This window comes from Ochlerotatus camptorhynchus, unplaced genomic scaffold, assembly GCF_037179485.1.
Source record: "Ochlerotatus camptorhynchus isolate MF236.1 unplaced genomic scaffold, CSIRO-AGI_Acam_v1.1 ptg000084l, whole genome shotgun sequence".
In the NCBI taxonomy this organism is placed as follows: Eukaryota; Metazoa; Arthropoda; class Insecta; order Diptera; family Culicidae; genus Ochlerotatus; species Ochlerotatus camptorhynchus.
The window spans coordinates 2,473,362-2,493,937 of NW_027040574.1; the positions used below are offsets into that span (position 1 = coordinate 2,473,362).

Sequence of the window (20,576 nt, forward strand, 5' to 3'; positions counted from 1 at the left end):
GTGATGCGATCAGTTGTAAGCAGCAGAAATTTCCTTCCCAACTCTCTTGTGGAATCTTTTAGTGGCTCTGAAAAGGGCCGGTTTTGATAGATTTCGACGGAAAAATTAAGAGCGTTCACCACAAATACGAAGAGCCAGCTGAATGTCCTTTGGTATAATTGTGACACGCTTGGCGTGAATGGCGAACAGACCGACCAGATAGGTCGGTTTATTTCAGTAGTAGTAGTAGTAAAATTTACGTTTATTTCCTGGGTTTTTATGTTTCAACATTTGATTTTACATTTCAATTGGTTAGCCTTTGGCTCTTCATCTTTGTTCTAGTTAATTGGTTATTCTAATGTGATGATTGCGTTTAGCGCTAATTTACAGGATACCCTTTGTGGGATTGTTTTGGTTTGAATTTAAAAATTTGATAACCTACCTACTTGAGCACCTAACTACCTCAACTAGGTTGCCAAATCACGAATGATCTGGTGGTTTGATCGCAGACAGGCGACTCTGAACCTTTCCAGCGTGGAAGTCTTTCGCTCCTCGAGTGTTTAAAGACCGGCCAGGTGATGAATCTCAGAATTACGAGTTCGCGGTGGACTGTTAAGGATCATTCTGAGGATCTTGTTTTGGATCCTCTGAAGCTTTAAGTGGTGGCACTTAGCACAACTCTCCCAGATTGGCATACCATACTCAATAGCCGGCAGAATGATTTGCTTGTGGACAGCAAGCTTGTTTTTGAGGGACAGGGTGGACTTCCTGTTTATCAGAGGGTAGAGCGACCTGATCAAGATGTTACACTTGATGGATGTCTTGTCCACGTGGGATCGGAATAGCAATTTGCTATCGAGGGTGAGACCAAGGTAGACTACTTCACTCGACCATTCAATGGGAGTGCTATTAAGATGGATCTTGACGTTAGCAGGCGGGACAAGCCGAGGTGAATACGAATGTGGAAACAGAATGGTTTGTGTTTTAGCTGCATTGATACAAATCTTCCAGCTCTTAAAATAGTCGGACAAAACATCCAGGCCTGATTGTAGTTTACTCGCCAGAGCACAGATCACTCGACCCTTATAGATGATGGAGGTGTCATCTGCGAACATAGACAGGATACCACCACCCGGCAGGGGAGGAACGTCTGACGTGAAAATGTTGAATAGGATAGGCCCAAGCAGGCTACCTTGAGGGACCCCTGCATCAACGTTGAACGTATCAGAGGAGACATTGTTCAAGTAGACCTGGAATGATCTGCCCGACAAGTAGTTTTTGATGATCTTCACGAGGTAGTTCGGAAAGTTGTATCGATGCAGCTTGAACACTAGACCATCATGCCAGACATTGTCGAACGCCTTCTCGACGTCCAACAATGCCATGGCAGATGTATTGGAAACGGACTTGTTCCGCTGGATGATGTTAGTAACCCGTGCGAGTTGGTGGATGGTAGAGTGGCCTTTCCTAAACCCGAATTGCTCTTTGAGAAAGATGTTATTATCATTTGAAAACACCAGCAGACGGCTGAGTATCAATTTTTCGAATAGCTTCGAGATGGAGGACAAGAGGCTGATGGGGCGATTGCTTTTGGCACTGGTAGGGTCTTTGCTAGGTTTGTGAATTGGAATAACTTTGGCTAACTTCCAGCATGCAGGGAAGTAGCCAAGCATTAAACACTTGTTGAAGACCACTGCAAGGTGCTTGAAGAAGTCAACACTCAAGTTTTTCAGCTCGAGGTTGACCACTCCATCGACACCAGCGGCCTTCATGTTCTTTGTTGATTTAATCGCTGCTATCACCTCATCAGCCGATATTCTACTTTCGTCAGGGACAACTACGGGGGTGGCAGCGACTCTAGCCATTGCCTGTGATACTGCAGGCTCGTGGGGACTCACCATGGCGTGGCCAAGGTTATGTGAATTTACAAAGTGTTGTCCAAGAGCATTGGCCTTTTCAAATGGGGTTATTAGTAAAGATGGGTCCGAATTTTGGTTAGGAGAGGAAAGGGGAGGAATGGGCCTCGGTTTATTTTTCAAAATCTTTGCCATTTTCCAGAATGGCTTAGCACAATCTGGGAGAGAGCGAATCTTGTTTGCAAAATCGATATTTCTGAGATCCACCATCCTGGCTTGGATGATTTTGTTCAAACGGTTGCAATTGGTCTTCAGGTTAGGCAGCCCAGTACGCTGGTACTGCCTACGAATCGTGTTGCGGAGTCTAATGAGGTCTTTAGTAGGCCTGTCAAGGTTCAGAATATTACTCACCTGTCTGGATACTGGCACATGTAGCTCCCTGGCCCGGGAAATTGCTTGATCGATGGAGCGCAGACACCGGTCAACATCTTCGGACGATTCCGGTTGGACATCGTAGTCTACAGCGGTGTCGACGCAATGTTGGAACTGACCCCAGCCAACACGATGATAGTTGCGCCGGAAAGCTTCAAATCGATTTACGGAGGATCCCACCTCAGTCACCACCGGGTAGTGGTCCGAGCACACTTGCCGCAGATAGTCTTCATATGGCAGTTTTTGGTGCCATGGTTGTAGGAGAGGCAGTTCATACACTGCGTAACATCACGATGTTGGGATTTGTAATGCTCCCAACTGATGATGACCTGAAACACGTCCCGGATTTTGGATCTCAGAGCCGCTAGACTGGTGGATCCCTTCGTGAAGTGCACCAGGAACAACTGGTCACGGAAGCTGGTGTTGTGGTTGGAACGCCGGTTTATTGGGAACACCGCCTCAGGTTTGAGCCCAAGCCGCTCCAGCTCGGATTTAACCACAGCCGCCTCGAACGACGGTAATCCACGCAATACCAGCTTCAGTGGCTTGCTTGAAACCTACGTCGTGCGTGAAGAAGTCAACGTTGTTTTCCTTTAGGAAACATCCTGTTTGATTGTACTCCTCCAGGCTGGAGCACATGATTTTGGTGCCGATGCTGCAAAGCTTGAAGCGAGGCAGCAGCTTGTGTTTTGCCAGTTCGGCCCACAGCTTGGCAACATCTTTCTCCGGCGTGAAAAGCGGGGGAATCCGCTCTCTTGCAGCGATGGGAACGACGTCACCATCGCCATTTTCTTCGGGGAGCACCGCAAACTGGTTGGCTTGCAATACCCGTTTTCCGGCGTCATCCTGCGACGCGCTGTGCTGGATTACCACCTTCTTTGAAGGGCCCGCTGCTGAATCATTGGTACGTTTACGCACCATTTGTTTCGTGTTGGCAAGTTGCAGTTAACTTGCCAGAACGCGCGAAGGTGGCGACGCTTCTACGGCGCAACGCGACAGCACAAACCGAATCGAAGCGAGAACTCGAGCGAAAAAGAAAACGAACTGAACAGCTCAACAGTCGAGCATAGAGTGGGTTTATTTCACTCATCGAGGGTATACTTATACCTGCGTCGAGTAGCATATTATTAATACAGGGAGGGTACAATACATGCAGTGGGAAGCAAAATACTGAAAAGGGGAGGAGTTTCGCTTCTTATGCTACGGGCACAAAACGAGATAACCACCGTCGAAACGACTATCAGTTATTCTCTACCGAAGCGAACAGCTAAATTATGGCACCGAAAACCAGTGGAAAGGCCGCCAAGAAGTCCGGTAAGGCACAGAAAGTCATCGTCAAGGGAGAGAAGAAGAAGAAGAGGAGACAGCGCAGGAAAGAAAGCTATGCCATCTACATCTACAAGGTGTTGAAGCAGGTCCACCCGGACACCGGAGTCTCGTCGAAGGCCATGAGCATCATGAACAGCTTCGTCAATGACATCTTCGAACGTATTGCTGCTGAGTCGTCCCGTCTGGCTCAATACAACAAACGCTCGACGATCACCTCCCGCGAAATCCAAACTGCTGTCCGTCTGCTGCTGCCGGGTGAGTTGGCCAAGCACGCTGTTTCTGAAGGAACCAAGGCCGTCACCAAGTACACTAGCTCCAAGTAAATTCGTACCATCCCAACAATCAATCGGCCCTTTTCAGGGCCACAAATCGATTTCCAACGTGAAAGAGGTTTTGATGATTTATTGAACTTTTAAATATTCGAAAGCAGCGTTAGCAAAGTTCGCGATAAGAAATTAGTTGATTTGCCTTATGAAAATAATGTTGACAAAAAGAATAAGAGGTTGCATCCATGACACGACCATACGGTTTTGACGTAGATGGAACATGAATTAATTGTGACACGCTTGGTATGGATGGCGAACAGACCGACCAGATAGGCATGGCTGAATTCCTGTAGGGCCATCAACGGCCGAGTTCTGGAAGCGCAGATCGGTCTTGAAGTCCTGGGCGATTTCACGGACCAGACGCTTGAAAGGCAGCTCGGTCGATTTCTGGTAACGACGGATCTCACGCAGAGCGACAGTTCCTGGCCGGTAGCGATGAGGCTTCTTCACTCCTCCATCTTTTTGTGAGGAGCCTTTCCTCCGGTGGACTTACGAGCGGTCTGCTTGGTGCGGCCATTATACGATGTGGATACGTTGGACGCAATCTGTTGAATAAAAAATTTAATTACCCAGCACAATCATGGGCATTGGCTCCAAGCAATATTTCATCAGATTCAAGACAAATCTGTACGATAGTAAATAGAACAGAAAATGAAAATATAAAAATGAGGTAAGGAAAATAATTAAAATATGGTTCAGATTAATACCTGGCTGAATAAAGATACACATTACCATTTATTATATAACGTGTAACGTAGTCCTACGTCACCATTGCGTACAACCCCATAGGGCTGTCCCTTGTAGTTTTTTAAACAAGGGATCGCTTTAAAACAATCACAACTTTCTTCAGCTCTTGACTTTTCATGCTGTAAACAAAATACAGATTTGTTACTATTACGTGAATTTCCGGAACGTTTTTGGCTACCCGTGAATCGGGAAATAACTGATGGTCGGGAATTCCAGAGATTCGGGAAATATTTTTATCCAGTGACCAGATAGGTAGGTTAGATATACTAGTCATGGCTATACGTTCCTATTATAGCATATAGGAGCCATGACTGGAACATCTACCCGATGATATCCCGTTTGACATATGGACTTTTGGGCGAATGGAATAATCTTCCAAGGCTGGTAGCGAGTCATGAAAACTTCAGAAATATTTCTGGAACTTCACAGAAATCCAGTGAATTCCAGGGAAGTTTAAAGGTGTTCACGAGAATTTCATTTATTTTAAGGCAGAACCGAGATGTTCATTAGAATTGAGAGCTTTAGGGAAGCTCCGAGGACATCAAAACAGATCATAGAATTAAAGGGTAGTTCAAAAAAATTAAGGAAATTGCAGAAGCCTTAAAGAAGTTTCAAGAAAATTTCCGGAAGCTTTGGTTTGCGCAGAGAAAATTTCTGGAACGCAATAAAAATTATATGAACATCCGGAAAATGTGAGAGTATATCAAGGATGTTATATCATGGAAATTTCAATTGGTTACAACATGGAAAATCTCGAGATTCTGACCAGGTGGAAAATTACTGTCTTGGGCAAAGCTGTTCTAGAGATCATAATCTTTTCCCTGGTGGAGAGTAGGTCAGAATTTTCTCACTACGTAGCGCTAGAATACATGTGAAATTATCACATGTGATATATCTCGAGATCATGACCAGATAGAAAATTACTGTCGTCGACAAAGTTGTTCAGAAGGTCAAGGCCTTTTCGTTGATGGACAGTAGTTCTGCGTTTTCTCACTTCGCGGCACTAGTATACATGTAAAATTCTCGCATATATAAAATATTTCTAGATCCTTACCATATAAAAAAGTTACTGTCTTCGGCAAAGTTTTTCAGGAAGTCCAGTGGCGCTAGTATATACATGCAATTTTCGCATATACAATAGCTCGAGATCCTGAGCAGTTAGAAGTTACTGTCTTCGGCAAACTTGTTCAGGGCGTCAAGTAGTTTTGGCTGGTGGACAGTAGTTCAGAATTTTCTCACTACACGGCACTAGTATAAACGTGAAATTCTCATATAAAATATCTCGAGATCCTGACCAGATAGAAAGTTACTGTCTTAGGCAAAGCTGTTCAGGAGATCATAGCTTTTTTGCTGATCAACAGTAGTTCAAAATCTTCTCACTAGGTAGTGCTCGTATACATGTTAAGTTCTCGCATGTGATACATCACTAGATCCTGACGAGATAAAGAGTAAATGTCTTTGGCAAAGTTTTTCAGGAAGTCAAGATCTTTTCGTTGGTGGACAGTTGTTCAGAATTTTCTCCCTACTCGGTGCTAGTATACACATGCAATTCTCGCATATACAATAGCTTGAGATCCTGAGCAGATAGAAAGTTACTGTTTTCGGCAAACTTATTCAGGGGGTCAAGAATTTTTGGCTCGTGGACAGTAGCCTAGAAATTTTTCACCACATGGCGCTAGTAAACGTGTACAATTCTCGCGTATGCTAAGCTCGAGATTCTGAACAGGTAGAAATTTACTGCCTTCGAAAAAGTTGTTCATGAGGTCAATGCCTATTGCTTGGTGCACAATAGTTCAGAATTTTCCCACTACGTGGCGATAGTATACACGCGAAATTGTCGCATGTAAAATATCACGAGATTCAGATCAGATAGATTTCTCTAGTGGACAGTAGTTCAAAATTTTCTCACTACGTAGCGCTAGAATGCACGTGAAATTCTCGCATGTGGTTTGTTTCGAGATCCTGACCAGATAGAAAATTACTGTCTTCGACAAAGTTGTTCAGGAGGTCAAAGCATTTTTGGCTGGTAAACAGTAGTTAAGAATTTTCTCATAAACTCTAGGCTTTAAACTCCTGAACGACTTTGTTCAAGACAGTAACTTTCTATCTGGTCAAGAACGTGAGATATTTTATATGCGAGAATTTCACATGTATACTAGCATCATGAAGTGAGAAAAATCTGAACTACTGTCCACCAGCCAAAAGACCTTGACCTCCTGAACAACTTTCTACCTCATCAGTATCTCGAGATATTACATATGTGAGAAGTGTACATGTATAGTAACGCCACGCGGTGAGAAAATTATTAACTACTGTTTACCAGCCAACTTTCTAGCTGATCAAGATCTCGAGCTATTGAATATGGGAGAAAGGCACGTATATACTAGCACCGCATAGTGAGAAAATTCTAAACTATCGTCACCCAACCAAAAGATCTTGACTTCCTGAAAAACTTTGCCGAATACATTTACTTTCTATCTGGTCAGGATCTAGAGATATTTTATATGCAAGAGTTTCACATCTATAGTAGCGCCGCAAAGTGAGAAAACTCTGAACTTCTGTCCACCTGCGAAAAAGCCTTGACATCCTGAACAACTATGCCGAAGACAGTACCTTTCTATCTGGTTGGAAACTCGAGATATTTTATATGAGAATTTCACGTGTATACTAGCGTCACGTAGAGAGCAAATTCTGAACTATTGAGCACCAAGCAATAGGCTTTGATCTCATGAAAAACTTTGTGAAAGACAGTAACTTTTATCTGGTCAGGATCTCGAGATATATCACATGCGAGAATTCCACATGTATACTAGCGCTACGTAGTGAGAAAATTCTGAACTACTGTCCGCCAGCGACAAGGCTATGATCTCCTGAACAACTTTGTCAGAGACAGTCTATCTTGTTAGAATCTTGATATATTCCATGTTGTAATCAATTAAGTCAAATCCCACGTAGGGGAATTTACGTATTCTCGTCAATCTAAGCAGCTTCCGCACTTCTAGTAGCATTTTCTCAGTGTCACGCACACATATGACGTGTCTGTTTGTTTACATTCATCTGCTGCTAGCTATTCTATCCATTCCAATCAACAAAACTGTCCAAAACGGTTTGAAAACGTTTTTAAGGCGCTCCAAACTTCTCAGGTGAGTGTGACTATTGTCGGCAGCCTCTTTTACTTCGGCAACATTTCCGTTTAAACTGCGTGTTAACCAGCTGTTCTATTATCGGCAACTCGAAATCAGCCGTATTTTGATGTGCTTATGTTTCTTTTGAAGAAACACCTAGCATAACAGGTTTGCTCAGTCGTAAAAATGTATTAGGATTGAAGCTGAAAGACTAAGGAATCGTTTAAATACATTCAGCGAAGTGTTTTGGTGAGAAAATACATCGAAATTAACGTTTAAATTGTGGTTGCCGAAAACAGTCGATGGCTGCCGAAGCCATCATTTACCCTAGTATGGTCACAGTTTTCGCGGTTTCCATTTACATTTCCCCTATTATCCGCATTTTTTAGGTGTTTACTGTAATCAAAGTTTAGCTTGTTTAGATCAAAACAAGTTTTTTGAGGAATACTCGTAGGTTTCAGATCGATTGGTAACTCAGCAACAAAATGGCAATGGAAAACTCATGTGTGTTGTACAAAGAACAACAGCGCGAGTAACGGAGGGTTAAGGAAGATCCAATGAATGAGATTTGAGAATTATTTTCCGAACACTGGAATATTTGTCTCGAATTCGCACTCATCAAAACAAAGCCAGTGTTCACTCGGCTGTCGACAAAAGCAGACCACTCTCGATGTGTGCTACGCGATCGGCTGTTTTCTCGGCAGCAACCATTGTGTGGTCCTCCTCATTGTTCTTCATCAGCAGTTCTTTCGGTCGATGCGTCGTCGACTTTGGAAAGCAACCGTTTCGTGATGAGTGTGTGAGTGCTGACCACGTTTTGCGTCCATTGCTGCAATGGACGCGCTCTGACCCTCGTTGGCGTACAACAATTTGCCATACAATGAAACTACTGGAAGCGGCTCCAGTTCTGATGGAGGAGGCTTTTTGGATAGCGGAAGATAAAGTGTTTATTGTGTTGTACCTTTTGACTATATTTTTAAGATGTATTGTATAGTGACCAAGAATCCTCGGCTCTGTAAAGTTAATTCGGTTGAGCCTTACCAAATAAATTAATAAACAAAAAAAAAAACAAAGCCGGCCATCGACTTCGTGGCTGATGGTCACCCACTCGATGCGCGCTTTAAGTGTTTAAGCAGTTTTTTCGTTTAAAACCGAAGTTCTGATAGCGAAAATGTGTTCACTGTGTTCCAGTAAGCAAGTAGAATGCAATGAACACATTTTCTTGAACATAATTTTGGGTTTGAACGAAAAAACCGCTTTTGAATGTTTGAAAATTAATGACTTTCACCTTAACTCCACACAGCTCACCGATTACAGCCTTCGGCGCATACAAAAAGAAGTCCAATAAAACAAAGCCACTTTTGCTCCAGTGACCTGCGCTTTTTCGCTTTCGCTTATCCGTGCTGTCCGTTGCTTATTCACACATGCACACTGCGCTGAAGTAGCGGTCACCTGTGTCTTCGTATTCCGCACACGGCTGCAGCTACTGACCGTTAAAAAAAATGAAAGTTTCACCTTTCCCTTTCACCCTTCGCCCGGAGGTGAAAATTGCAAGCCCAAGACGTTGAAAGTAAAAGTTTGAGCATTTTGCCAGAAGATTACGACGATGACGACGACGACGACGATGACTTTCGCTTGTATCTTCCCTTAAAAAATTCGCCTTCTTTGATCGGACCAAAAAAATCTTCTCCGTTTCCACGGTGACGGCTCTGCCGCTGGGAACTTCGATGCCAAGGCGGCAACCATGCGAGAAAAAAATCGCACTTTTAACTAGCAACGTGCCGGAACTGATTGTATACAATCGATAAGCGTAACATCACCATCAAAGCCTGTGCAGTTTATTCGAGCGAACTGTGTAAAATATGCTCAGCTGGCGCTAATGAACACGATGAATTAACTGTTAATTACAAATGTTGAAGCACTCGACGAAGCAGCGGCGGTCTGTGGAATGGTTTTCATATGCCGCTCTAATGATTGATTTTTTTTACGGTTTCCTGAGAAGAATCTCTTCACGCGTGGTTTCGTTCTTGAATTTGCATACATCGTAGACATGCAAGTGAAAATTGATCGACTTCAAGGCTCGGTTGTGAACGGACAGACCCGGAGAGTGGTGTCGACTGACGGCAATTTCGGCAGTGTTCGAAAACAGCTTGAAATTCGCCGGGTTTTTTTTTCCTTAAATTGACAGACTGACGTGATTCTCAAGAAGATCAACGATTATATCTGAACACATTGGAGTACCTGTCCGCATCCAAGCAAAGACGATGCGCAATGACAGCGGATTCTACCATTTAACACAAATTGCGCACTTTGCAGCCGGTGTCGAAGGTGCGCGCATTTATTATTCTTACGAAGCGGCGATGATGGATCAAACGGGTCAAGGCCAACTACGATTCAGCTCCGTGCCTATTAAGCGGCTGCAGCAATTTATGTATACCGTACGCGCAGCAGCAATTAATTACGAATCGTAGCAACACGTGCCTTCTTGGGTGCAAAACCTACTGCAATTTTACGCGCTGCTGGGAAATCTTACTGGTCATTCCAAAAGCCGCGCAAGGCTGGTGCGTGCGGCAGAAAGGGGAAGATCCGTCCGTTATTCCGCTTCGTTGAGCCTGTCGGGATGAGAGGGTGTGGAACGTTTTTCACAACTCGAAGTGTTACTTTTTTATGATCGGAGATGTTAACGAGTATAACTGTAAAGTGTCTGGAAATTGGATCGGAGATAGTGATCGAGAAATTCTGACGCTCGAAATAACTTAATTAACTGATTGAGCACTTTCTCTTCCCAAAGAAAGCCCCAGAACATCAGCCAATTGACTTATGATGGCAGTTTCGTCGTGTGTCTCTATTTAGTTCCCGGTCAATGCTTTCATTTTCTCGAGTACAAGCAGCAATCTCGTGCGCCAAGTGGCTGGTGGTTCAAAATAAGAGGCCTGTATCTAGATGACTTTTTGATCTTCTGAAGCAGCAGCAGTAGCACCCATGTGTTCCTCTTCATGTGAGTGCATATTGCCGAAGAAAACATATCCCGAAGACTGGCTACTCTCCTGCTACCGTTCAAAAGTAAAACGGACGAATTTGATAGCAAAGAAAATATGATAAACTGCACTACCAGTCTTGTTGATCTGCTGTCTTCGGTTCGGTTGGTTTCCTTGTTTATACTAACGGAGATTCCGTCGTCATCTCGTCACATGCTTCCTCCCCGAAGAAGTACATAGACGGAGGACGGGTGATCCAGTGCAATGTAGGCAGTCAGTGTGAATTTGTTTCTATTTGGTTGGTAAATATTTTAACGAGTCTCAGCAGAGAGAGACGCGGCCGTCGAGTGAGTGAGTCTCGTGCCCATTGCGTTCGCTACACAAGAAATAGGATAAGCCGAGTGTGGCAAGTGTCGGATTATCTCGCGTGACAGTTTGGTCCATGAGCTGGTGGAGTAGAAGAACAAAACTTGGTTGATCTAAATCTAACTAGTTGAACCATTTGGGATTTGCTTTCAAGTCGCAATCCAGGATCATTGATTAAATTGTGATGGAATATCGAAGTATCGAAACTTCTCCACGCCGCTCAATCGGTTCTAAATCAGGTCCTGGTAATTTTCCTAAAATCTGCTGCGATATCATACTGCACTGGCCCTTTGAAGTTTATATGGGAAAAGTGAACTATTTGTTCACCTTATTCTAACCTTTCATCATAATGATTTATGGATACATTTTCGATCTGTGTTTGTAGGAAATTTTCCCAGGTAAAATAAGTTAATAATAGATGATATGTTAGAAGAAGGTAACCGGAGACTAGTCATCAATACGTTAGCCATAAGTACGATTCGATTGCCATAACAGACGTTAGCCATAATAGACGATTGCCATAATGTTGTTATTTGTTGTAACAATCCCGAAAATGTATTGTCCTTTGGTTTGTTTTCCGTCGATCTTGTTTTCCGTGCTGAGCACCAATGCTACCGATGCCAGGGAGGCAGCTCCCACACCTGGATCCTACCTATCAACCCATCAACTCATGAATCGGGGACCAACGGCTTTGCTTCCCTTCCCGTGATCAGAGATGTTATGCCTCAGAACATCCCGGCGGCACCGAATGGGATTGAACCTAGGCCTGCTGGGGTGAGAGGTAATCATGCTTACCACTACACTACCGGCGCCGCTAAGCCCAAAAACGAACGGGCTTATTTTGAATTTTCTTTTATGATTCCGATGATTTTGGACCACCGAGAAGTAGAGAGGAATCATCTTCATGACTAAGACTTTAATAATTTTAATTTTATTAAAATTTGTGATCGCATGGAGCAAAAATACATAATCTTCCAAATCCGTTTAATCGTACCCCGTCCTAAAATCGAACGGCTTTGTGGTTTTGTTGCCAAAATCGTACGGATACTGTACTCACAAATAATTTTTCTCTTTAGAAAAATGCAATGGAAATGTACAAATCATTTCTTGCTTTGAGTTGACTCCTTCTTTATACTATAAGTTCTAGATAGAGCAGGAATTAGGGCGTAACAGCTTTTGTAAACAATGACTTCTTTCGATAATTTCTAGAAAGTCAAGGCTCGCCAACGCAAATCAAAATCACCATCGGGTAGAGGAAGACTGACCCCTACCCGATGGTTATGTTGGTTTGCGTGAGTGTGCCTTGAATTTCTAGAAATCATACGCCCTAATTCCAGCTCTATCTAGAGTTGTTCTTTAACGGATAAATGCTTTTAAAAATTCTATCACAAAATACTCCAGTGGCGTCCCGTAAACTCACTTTTTACCGGTGCACCAACTTTCAAAACCAGATTTAATGTCATATTAATACTCGAATCGGTTAAAAAATACACTTAATCTTCTAGTTTACTCGATATCTATTCGTTGCAAGCAATATTTAGATAATTGTTTATGATTTGAGAGTTCGTGCACAGATAGATTGAGGTTAAGGAAACGCCACTGAAATACTCATATATTATGTTGCTCTTGCAGGGCTGGTAGTAGGTCACTTTTTAGTGACTAGGTCACTATTTCTAAGTCTCACTAAAAAGTCACTTTTTTCACCAAAAAGTCACTAAAATCACTATTTCCCTAAAAATAGTCACTTAAGCCCCTTTTTCCCATGTGAAAAACATCAGCAAAATGTTTAAATTGAGTACTTGGCACTAAGGAAGTCTACAGTAGAAATATGCATATCTGTTTAAAAATAAACAATTAGAACCAGAGTGACCGGAAAAAATCGAGGCATTTTAAAACACTGTGCAAAAAACTGCGAAAATCCTTGAATTTCAAGGACAAATCCAGGAAAATAAACTTCGTTTTTCCGAAAATAAATTTAATCCGAAACAAATATCAAGTTTTTCTTTTGTCAACCCCACCCATCAAAATTTTGGAATATCATAAAGGGAAAAAAAAACTACAAGGGACAGCCCTATGGGGTTGTACGCAATGGTGACGTAGGACTACGTTATACGTTATATAATAAATGGTAATGTGTATCTTTATTCAGCCAGGTATTAATCTGAGCCATATTTTAATTATTTTCCTTACCTCATTTTTATATTTTCATTTTCTGTTCTATTTACTATCGTACAGATTTGTCTTGAATCTGATGAAATATTGCTTGGAGCCAATGCCCATGATTGTGCTGGGTAATTAAAATTTTTATTCAACAGATTGCGTTCAACGTATCCACATCGTATAATGGCCGCACCAAGCAGACCGCTCGTAAGTCCACCAGAGGAAAGGCTCCTCTCAAAAAGATGGAGGAGTGAAGAAGTCTCATCGCTACCGGCCAGGAACTGTCGCTCTGCGTGAGATCCGTCGTTACCAGAAATCGACCGAGCTGCCTTTTAAGCGTCTGGTCCGTGAAATCGCCCAGGACTTCAAGACCGATCTGCGCTTCCAGAGCTCGGCCGTTAATGGCCCTACAGGAATTCAGCGAGGCCTATCTGGTCGGTCTGTTCGCCATCCATACCAAGCGTGTCACAATTAATTCATGTTCCATCTACGTCAAAACCGTACGGTCGTGTCATGGATGCAACCTCTTATTCTTTTTGTCAACATTATTTTCATAAGGCAAATCAACTAATTTTCTTATCGCGAACTTTGCTAACGCTGATTTCGAATATTTAAAAGTTCAATAAATCATCAAAACCTCTTTCACGTTGGAAATCGATTTGTGGCCCTGAAAAGGGCCGATTGATTGTTTGGATGGTACGGATTTACTTGGAGCTAGTGTACTTGGTGACGGCCTTGGTTCCTTCAGAAACAGCGTGCTTGGCCGACTCACCCGGCAGCAGCAGACGGACAGCAGTTTGGATTTCGCGGGAGGTGATCGTCGAGCGTTTGTTGTATTGAGCCAGACGGGACGACTCAGCAGCAATACGTTCGAAGATGTCATTGACGAAGCTGTTCATGATGCTCATGGCCTTCGACGAGACTCCGGTGTCCGGGTGGACCTGCTTCAACACCTTGTAGATGTAGATGGCACAGCTTTCTTTCCTGCGCTGTCTCCTCTTCTTCTTCTCTCCCTTGACGATGACTTTCTGTGCCTTTCCGGACTTCTTGGCGGCCTTTCCACTGGTTTTCGGTGCCATAATTTAGCTGTTCGCTTCGGTAGAGAATAACTGATAGTCGTTTCGACGGTGGTGTCTTGTTTTGTGCCCGTAGCATAAGAAGCGAAACTCCTCCCCTTTTCAGTATTTTGCTTCCCACTGCATGTATTGTACTCTCCCTGTATTAATAATATGCTACTCGACGCAGGTATAAGTATACCCTCGATGAGTGAAATAAACCGACCCATCATTAGCTGCTTGAACGTCAAGCAGTACAGTTCGGTCTTTGCTCGCTCTGTCGAGTTGTTCGATTAACCTATAGTTTGTTACAAACGTTCGCAGATATACTGCACGTCGCGTCGTCAGTAGTGTCGGTCGCATAGCGTGATGGGAAGACAGCGCTCTCGGAGCAGACTTCGTGACCAAGCGGAGAAGAAGAACAGTGGTGAGGGTAGCTCGGTACCTACCTCAAATAGGTACGCTACTCTGCCCACCGATGTTAGAAATACCAACCCAGTCCCGGTGAAGCGGACGAAAAAGAGGAAGAAGAATCAAGGACAGTCCGATGGTACGAGCGGACGCGACGATGTTACCGCGACGAACGCCAGCGACATCGGTGATTTCGGCGACGCCGTCGAAACCGAGAATTCTGCCGGCCCGAGTGCGGTGAAAATCAAGCTTCCTCCACTGGTGGTGAAGCAAGTACCACTCAACACGCTGATTGGCGATCTCTCATCGCTGGGCGTTGCCGCTGAATTTAAGCTCGGCAGGATCGGCACCAAGGTGATGCTGCGAACAAAATCGGAGTACGAAGTGGCCGTGAAATATCTGAAGGATTCCAAGGCGGAATTCTTCACGCACGACATCCCCGGTGAGAAGCCCTTCAAGGTAGTCATCAGGGGTCTACCAAATTTCGACCCCAAGATGGTCGAAGCTGAAATCAATCGGTACAAGCTAGCCCCAATCGCTGTATTCCGAATGACAAGGAGAGACGAAAACGCGAAGACGTACCCGGATTGCCTCTTCCTGGTGCACTTCCAGAAAGGGACGGTGACTCTCAATGCGCTGCAAGCCATCCGATCGATCTACTCCATCATCGTACGATGGGAGCCATACCGTGGCGGCCATCGTGACGTAACGCAGTGCCAGCGGTGCCTCAATTTTGGTCACGGTACCCGCAACTGCAACATCAAGCCACGCTGCAGCAACTGCGCTCAAGAACACGCCACTTCCAACTGCCCTGCGGATGGAGCCGTGGCGTTAAAATGCGCCAACTGTGGTGGTGCACATCAAGGTTCCGACAGACAGTGCTCCAAACGCGAGGACTTCAAACGCATCCGAAAACAGGCGTCAAGCAACAATCAACCAGGACGCAAGAAGGACAAAACCCCAGCATTCAGGACGGAGGATTTTCCGCCTCTTCGTGCTCCCCAGCAAAGGCAAGCGAATTCGCGGGTGCAACCCGCCCCTCCTCAAGAAGCTTCCGGTGATTCTGCTGGCCAAAGCTCTCCATCCCCCCCTGGATTCTAGAGACAACCAACAACGCAAAACAACAACCCCGATCTGTTCTCAGCGGATGAACTGATGGAAATTTTCGTCAACATGTCCGGTGCTCTTCGTAAGTGCCGCAATAAGCCCGAACAGATCCAAGTGCTCGGTAAGTTCATCATCCAGTATGGCGTCTAAACCGCTAACTATCGTCACCTGGAATGCTTGCTCCGTAAGAGCAAAAAGGATTGAGCTTGCCGACTTCCTCCGCAAGCACAGCATCGACGTGGGCCTTCTAACCGAGACCCATCTAAAGTCCGGCGACAGCTTCTGGTTGCCTGACCACAACATTATCCGGCTTGATCGCACCAGCTCCAGGGGGGTGGTGTTGCGATCGTCGTCAAGAAAGGAATAAAATACCACACTCTGTCCCATATCCGCACCTCTATCATCGAGGCCCTTGGTGTGGAGGTGGAGTCGTCGACTGGATACGTCCAGTTCATCGCCGTCTACTGCCCTCGACAGTGTGCCGCCAGCAGTGGACTAGCGGCTAAATTTAAGAAGGACCTGTCCACCATCACCCGTACCGGTTCCCGCTTCGTAGTTGGAGGAGATCTGAATGCTCGCCATGAGGCCTGGCGGAACTACCAGCAGAACCAGAACGGTCGTCTCCTGTTCGACCACTCACAGCATGGGCTGTACTCCGTTTGGTTTTCGGATGAACCAACATTCATCTCACCGGCGGGCAACCCATCGACGCTAGACCTGTTCCTGACAAATATCGGCTTGTCCAAGCCGGTAGCCTTGAACGAACTCAGCTCCGACCACCAACCGGTGGTGTCTGAGCTGGGCTGCAACGTGGCTCCTGCTTCAAGCCTGCGCAAGGACTACCATCACGTAAACTGGGCCCAATTTGGACGCGTGGTAGACAGGCACATCATCGACAGCCCGCCGTTTGACACCGTGGAGGACATCGACCGAGCGTTGGAGGGACTCCACCAAGCCATAACCGTGGCTGACGAGACGTGCGTCCGACGAGTTCCTGTGAGGGGTAAGTTTATTGCTATTGATTCCCACACCCAACTCTTAATTCGCCTGAGAAATGTTCGTAGACGCCAGTTTCAGAGGACTGGAGATCAAGCGAGGAAACGTGAAATGGCCGATCTGAACAAGGAGATTGCTTCCAGAATGGTCTAACTCCGGAACAAAAGTTTCGGGCGGCTTGTCCAGAATCTGGACGACCGCTCCAGACCATTCTGGAAAGTTGCCAAGGTCTTAAAGACGCACCCTAAACCCATTCCGCCACTAAAAGATGAAAATGATGACGATCGGCTCATAATTACCCCTCAGGAGAAAGCAAATGCGATTGGTGAGCATATTGCCAAATCGCACATGCTTGGCTCCAACATCCAAAGTCCGCTCGAAGTTCAGGTTGAGCAATGCGTACTCAACCTTGATTCCTCCCCTTGTGCCATCCCTCCGGAGGATAGAATCACAGTGCAACAGATTTGCTCAGCGCTGAAATGCACCAAAAACATGAAGGCCCCCGGGTTTGACGGAATATTCAACCTAGTGTTGAAAAATCTCAGCATGAAGGTTCACTCTCTGCTGGCTGCTGTCTTCAACAGATGCTTGGAACTGCACTACTTTCCAAGTATCTGGAAGACAGCGAAAATCATACCTATCCGCAAACCCGGGAAGGACCCAACGCTAGCTTCAAGCTACAGACCAATCAGCCTCCTTTCAGCGCTGAGCAAATTGTTCGAGAAACTCATTCTCAATCGTTTGCTCAAGTTTGTCGAGGAAAATAACATTCTCCTTCCGGAACAGTTTGGTTTCAGAAAGGGGCACTCCACCAATCACCAGCTAGTGCGGGTGATGAATAACATCCGAAGTAACAAAGCTGTATCCAAGTCCACAGCCATGGCCTTGTTAGACGTTGAGAAAGCGTTTGACAATGTCTGGCACAATGGGCTTGTATACAAGCTTTGTAACTTCAACTTTCCATTACATCTGGTTAAAATCACCCGTAGCTCCAGCAAAGGTCGTTTAAGGTATCGTTGAATGGTTGTCTTTCAGACACGTTTTCCATCCCAGCAGGAGTCCCGCAAGGTAGTCTGCTGGGCCCCTTGCTTTACAGCATTTACACTTCCGACATTCCTCCCCTTGGAGACGGTTGCGTGTTTTTCCTGTTCGCAGATGATACCGCAATAGCCGTCAAAGGAAGGATGCCTCGCGAAATAACGAACAAACTTCAACGATGCCTTAACGTCTTTGCTGATTATGCCACCACGTGGAAAATCAAAATCAATGCTTCCAAAACACAAACAATCATGTTCCTCCATCGGCAATCACCCAAACTAAAACCGGCTCCCTCTTGTACTGTAATCATGGATGGCACAAGGGTTGAGTGGTCCGCCGAAGTAACCTATCTCGGGATGTTGTTCGATGAAAAGCTCCTCTTCCGTTCGCATGTAGAGAAAACAGTAGTCAAGTGTTCTGTCTTGGTTAGGTGTCTGTATCCGCTGATTTGCCGCAGATCCCGCCTCTCAAGGGTGAACAAACTGGCCGTCTACAAACAAATCATAGCACCTGCGATCCTCTACGCAGCTCCGGTGTGGGAATCATGTGCACAGACTCACAGGAACAAAATTCAGGTCGCACAAAATAGAGTGCTGAGGATGGTTCTTGATCGTCCTTTCGACACTAGAATAACAAATTTACATGAAGAGGCAGGCATTGCCAAAATAGATCCCAAAATTAACGAAATTAAGACTAAATTTGCACAAAAATGTAATTTATCAGAACATGCTTTGATAAGCAATTTGTATATAGTAGGTTAGGTGTACATAGTAGTTGTAGGTTAGTTGTAGTTGTAAATAGTAGTTATAAGTAGTCTCCTTTTTCCAATTCAAATCAAACCAATCCCACCAAGGTGGTCATACTTTAAAATAGGCCTGATAGGACTAGGAACTGTAAATAATAATTAAAATATCAAATGTACTAAAGTTGAAAAGACGCATCTGTGTCACTTGAAAATTCATACATGTAAACCACACAATCACAAGAAATAAAGATCATTTAAATGCAAAAAAAAAAAAAAAATGAAGTAAACCGACCTATCTGGTCGGTCTGTTCGCCATTCACGCCAAGCGTGTCACAATTATGTCAAAGGACATTCAGCTGGCTCTTCGTATATGTGGTGAACGCTCTTAATTTTTCCGTCGAAATCTATCAAAACCGGCCCTTTTCAGAGCCACTAAAAGATTCCACAAGAGAGTTGGGAAGGAAATTTCTGCTGCTTACAACTGATCGCATCACAGTGAATCCTGATCTAAAAATTGCAACCAGCAAGTGCCCTAGAACCAAGGGTTTAGAAGCAGAAGGGTGAAAGCCAATTCGCTTTTTCGATTTCCTCTTTTGTGATGACCATAGCTTCCTATTTCGCACTATTTCTGCTATGCTCTTCTGTCATCCACAACAATAAACGTATCAATGAATGTGTTTGCCGTCGAGTTAACGTTATCTGACCGTGCACTTCGTAGTTGCTCCTCCGTGAATGATCACAACTAATCCACTTGCACAGAGAACTACATAGATGGGTGCATGGGATAAGCTTTCCATCTTCAATGTACAAGCACATTAATTCATTCTATAGATCAATTCACAGCGCCGGCCACGTCCTGCCGGTCTTTTGGGGAGGGAAGGATGATTAGTTCGACGTCCGGTTGTTACTAGAGACAGAGAATACCTCTACATCTCTACGGCTATCTCATGAAGGATAGTAGTGTAAGTGAGGTAGGTTATTTTTAGATTAGGATTCACTGTGGTAAGTGATGCGATCGGTTAAAGCAGAATTTGTTCTTTATTTAAATCTAGGGGGGATAGAATAAGGCAAAGTGAAAAATTGCAAGGGGGGGGGGGGTTGGGGATTGAACTCCCTACCTTCTGCTCAGTAAGCAGAAACGGTAACCACTGAACTACAGAACCTCGTCGTAATGCTATATCGACATGTTTCGTCTACTTACTACTCTCTGACGACTGTGCTGGGGAAGCAGCATATGCATGTACGTAATTGGTGGATTTGTTTATTATTTCGACACTTGACATTTACTACCTTTTCAATATTTTCTTGTTGAACATAAACAGTCAACAGCATTGATATCGATGCGTAAGCGTAGCCCTGATCGATTGGTGATAAAATTATTGAAATTGGTTCAGGGGCAGCTGAGTTATTAACGTTCAAAATCTTTCATAATTTGTTACATGTTCCATTTTCAATTTTCACAAAGTGTACCCCCATATAGAAATTAAAGACGTAGTCCTACGTCAAAACTTTCAGTGTATATTTATTTTTCGAGTATCGCTATTTCATTTGGGTATGGATACTCGCTTTGCTAGATCTTATTATGTTGTACACAGCAAAAAAATAATTTTGATATCACGTCAAAGTGGATGCACTACAATCATGTCGAAAATATGGTGTAATATTACTTGCTAAAAAGGACAAAATTATCATTAATACAATGCATGAACTGACATTACGCTGCTTTTACTGCATTTGTTTATTTATGTGGCCATAAAAATTACATGAAATTTTCGACATGATTGTAGCGCATCCACTTTGATGTGATATCAAAATTATTTTTTTGCTGTGTAGAATATCACCTTGTTCTTTTACAGAATTTTTACATAAATTTGAACTAGACCGGTACGGCATGCCAGGTCCTTGAAATCAAATAAGCCGGTTTCA

General features: G+C 44.2%; 3 protein-coding genes across 8 annotated transcripts in view; 2 read left to right on the forward strand and 1 right to left on the reverse strand.

Annotated features, from left to right (window-relative positions):
- Positions 1-20,576, forward strand: part of mbc (myoblast city) — a 130,608-nt gene that overhangs the window by 53,130 nt on the left and 56,902 nt on the right. The window lies entirely within an intron of this gene.
- LOC135698283 (histone H2B-like) lies at positions 3,461-4,033 on the forward strand. The gene has a single exon (XM_065218174.1). It carries the CDS (start codon positions 3,542-3,544, stop codon positions 3,917-3,919), a length of 378 nt encoding a protein of 125 aa, XP_065074246.1. The 5' UTR covers positions 3,461-3,541; the 3' UTR covers positions 3,920-4,033.
- On the reverse strand, positions 13,958-14,428 carry LOC135698284 (histone H2B-like). Its single transcript, XM_065218176.1, has one exon. It carries the CDS (start codon positions 14,375-14,377, stop codon positions 14,003-14,005), a length of 375 nt encoding a protein of 124 aa, XP_065074248.1. The 5' UTR covers positions 14,378-14,428; the 3' UTR covers positions 13,958-14,002.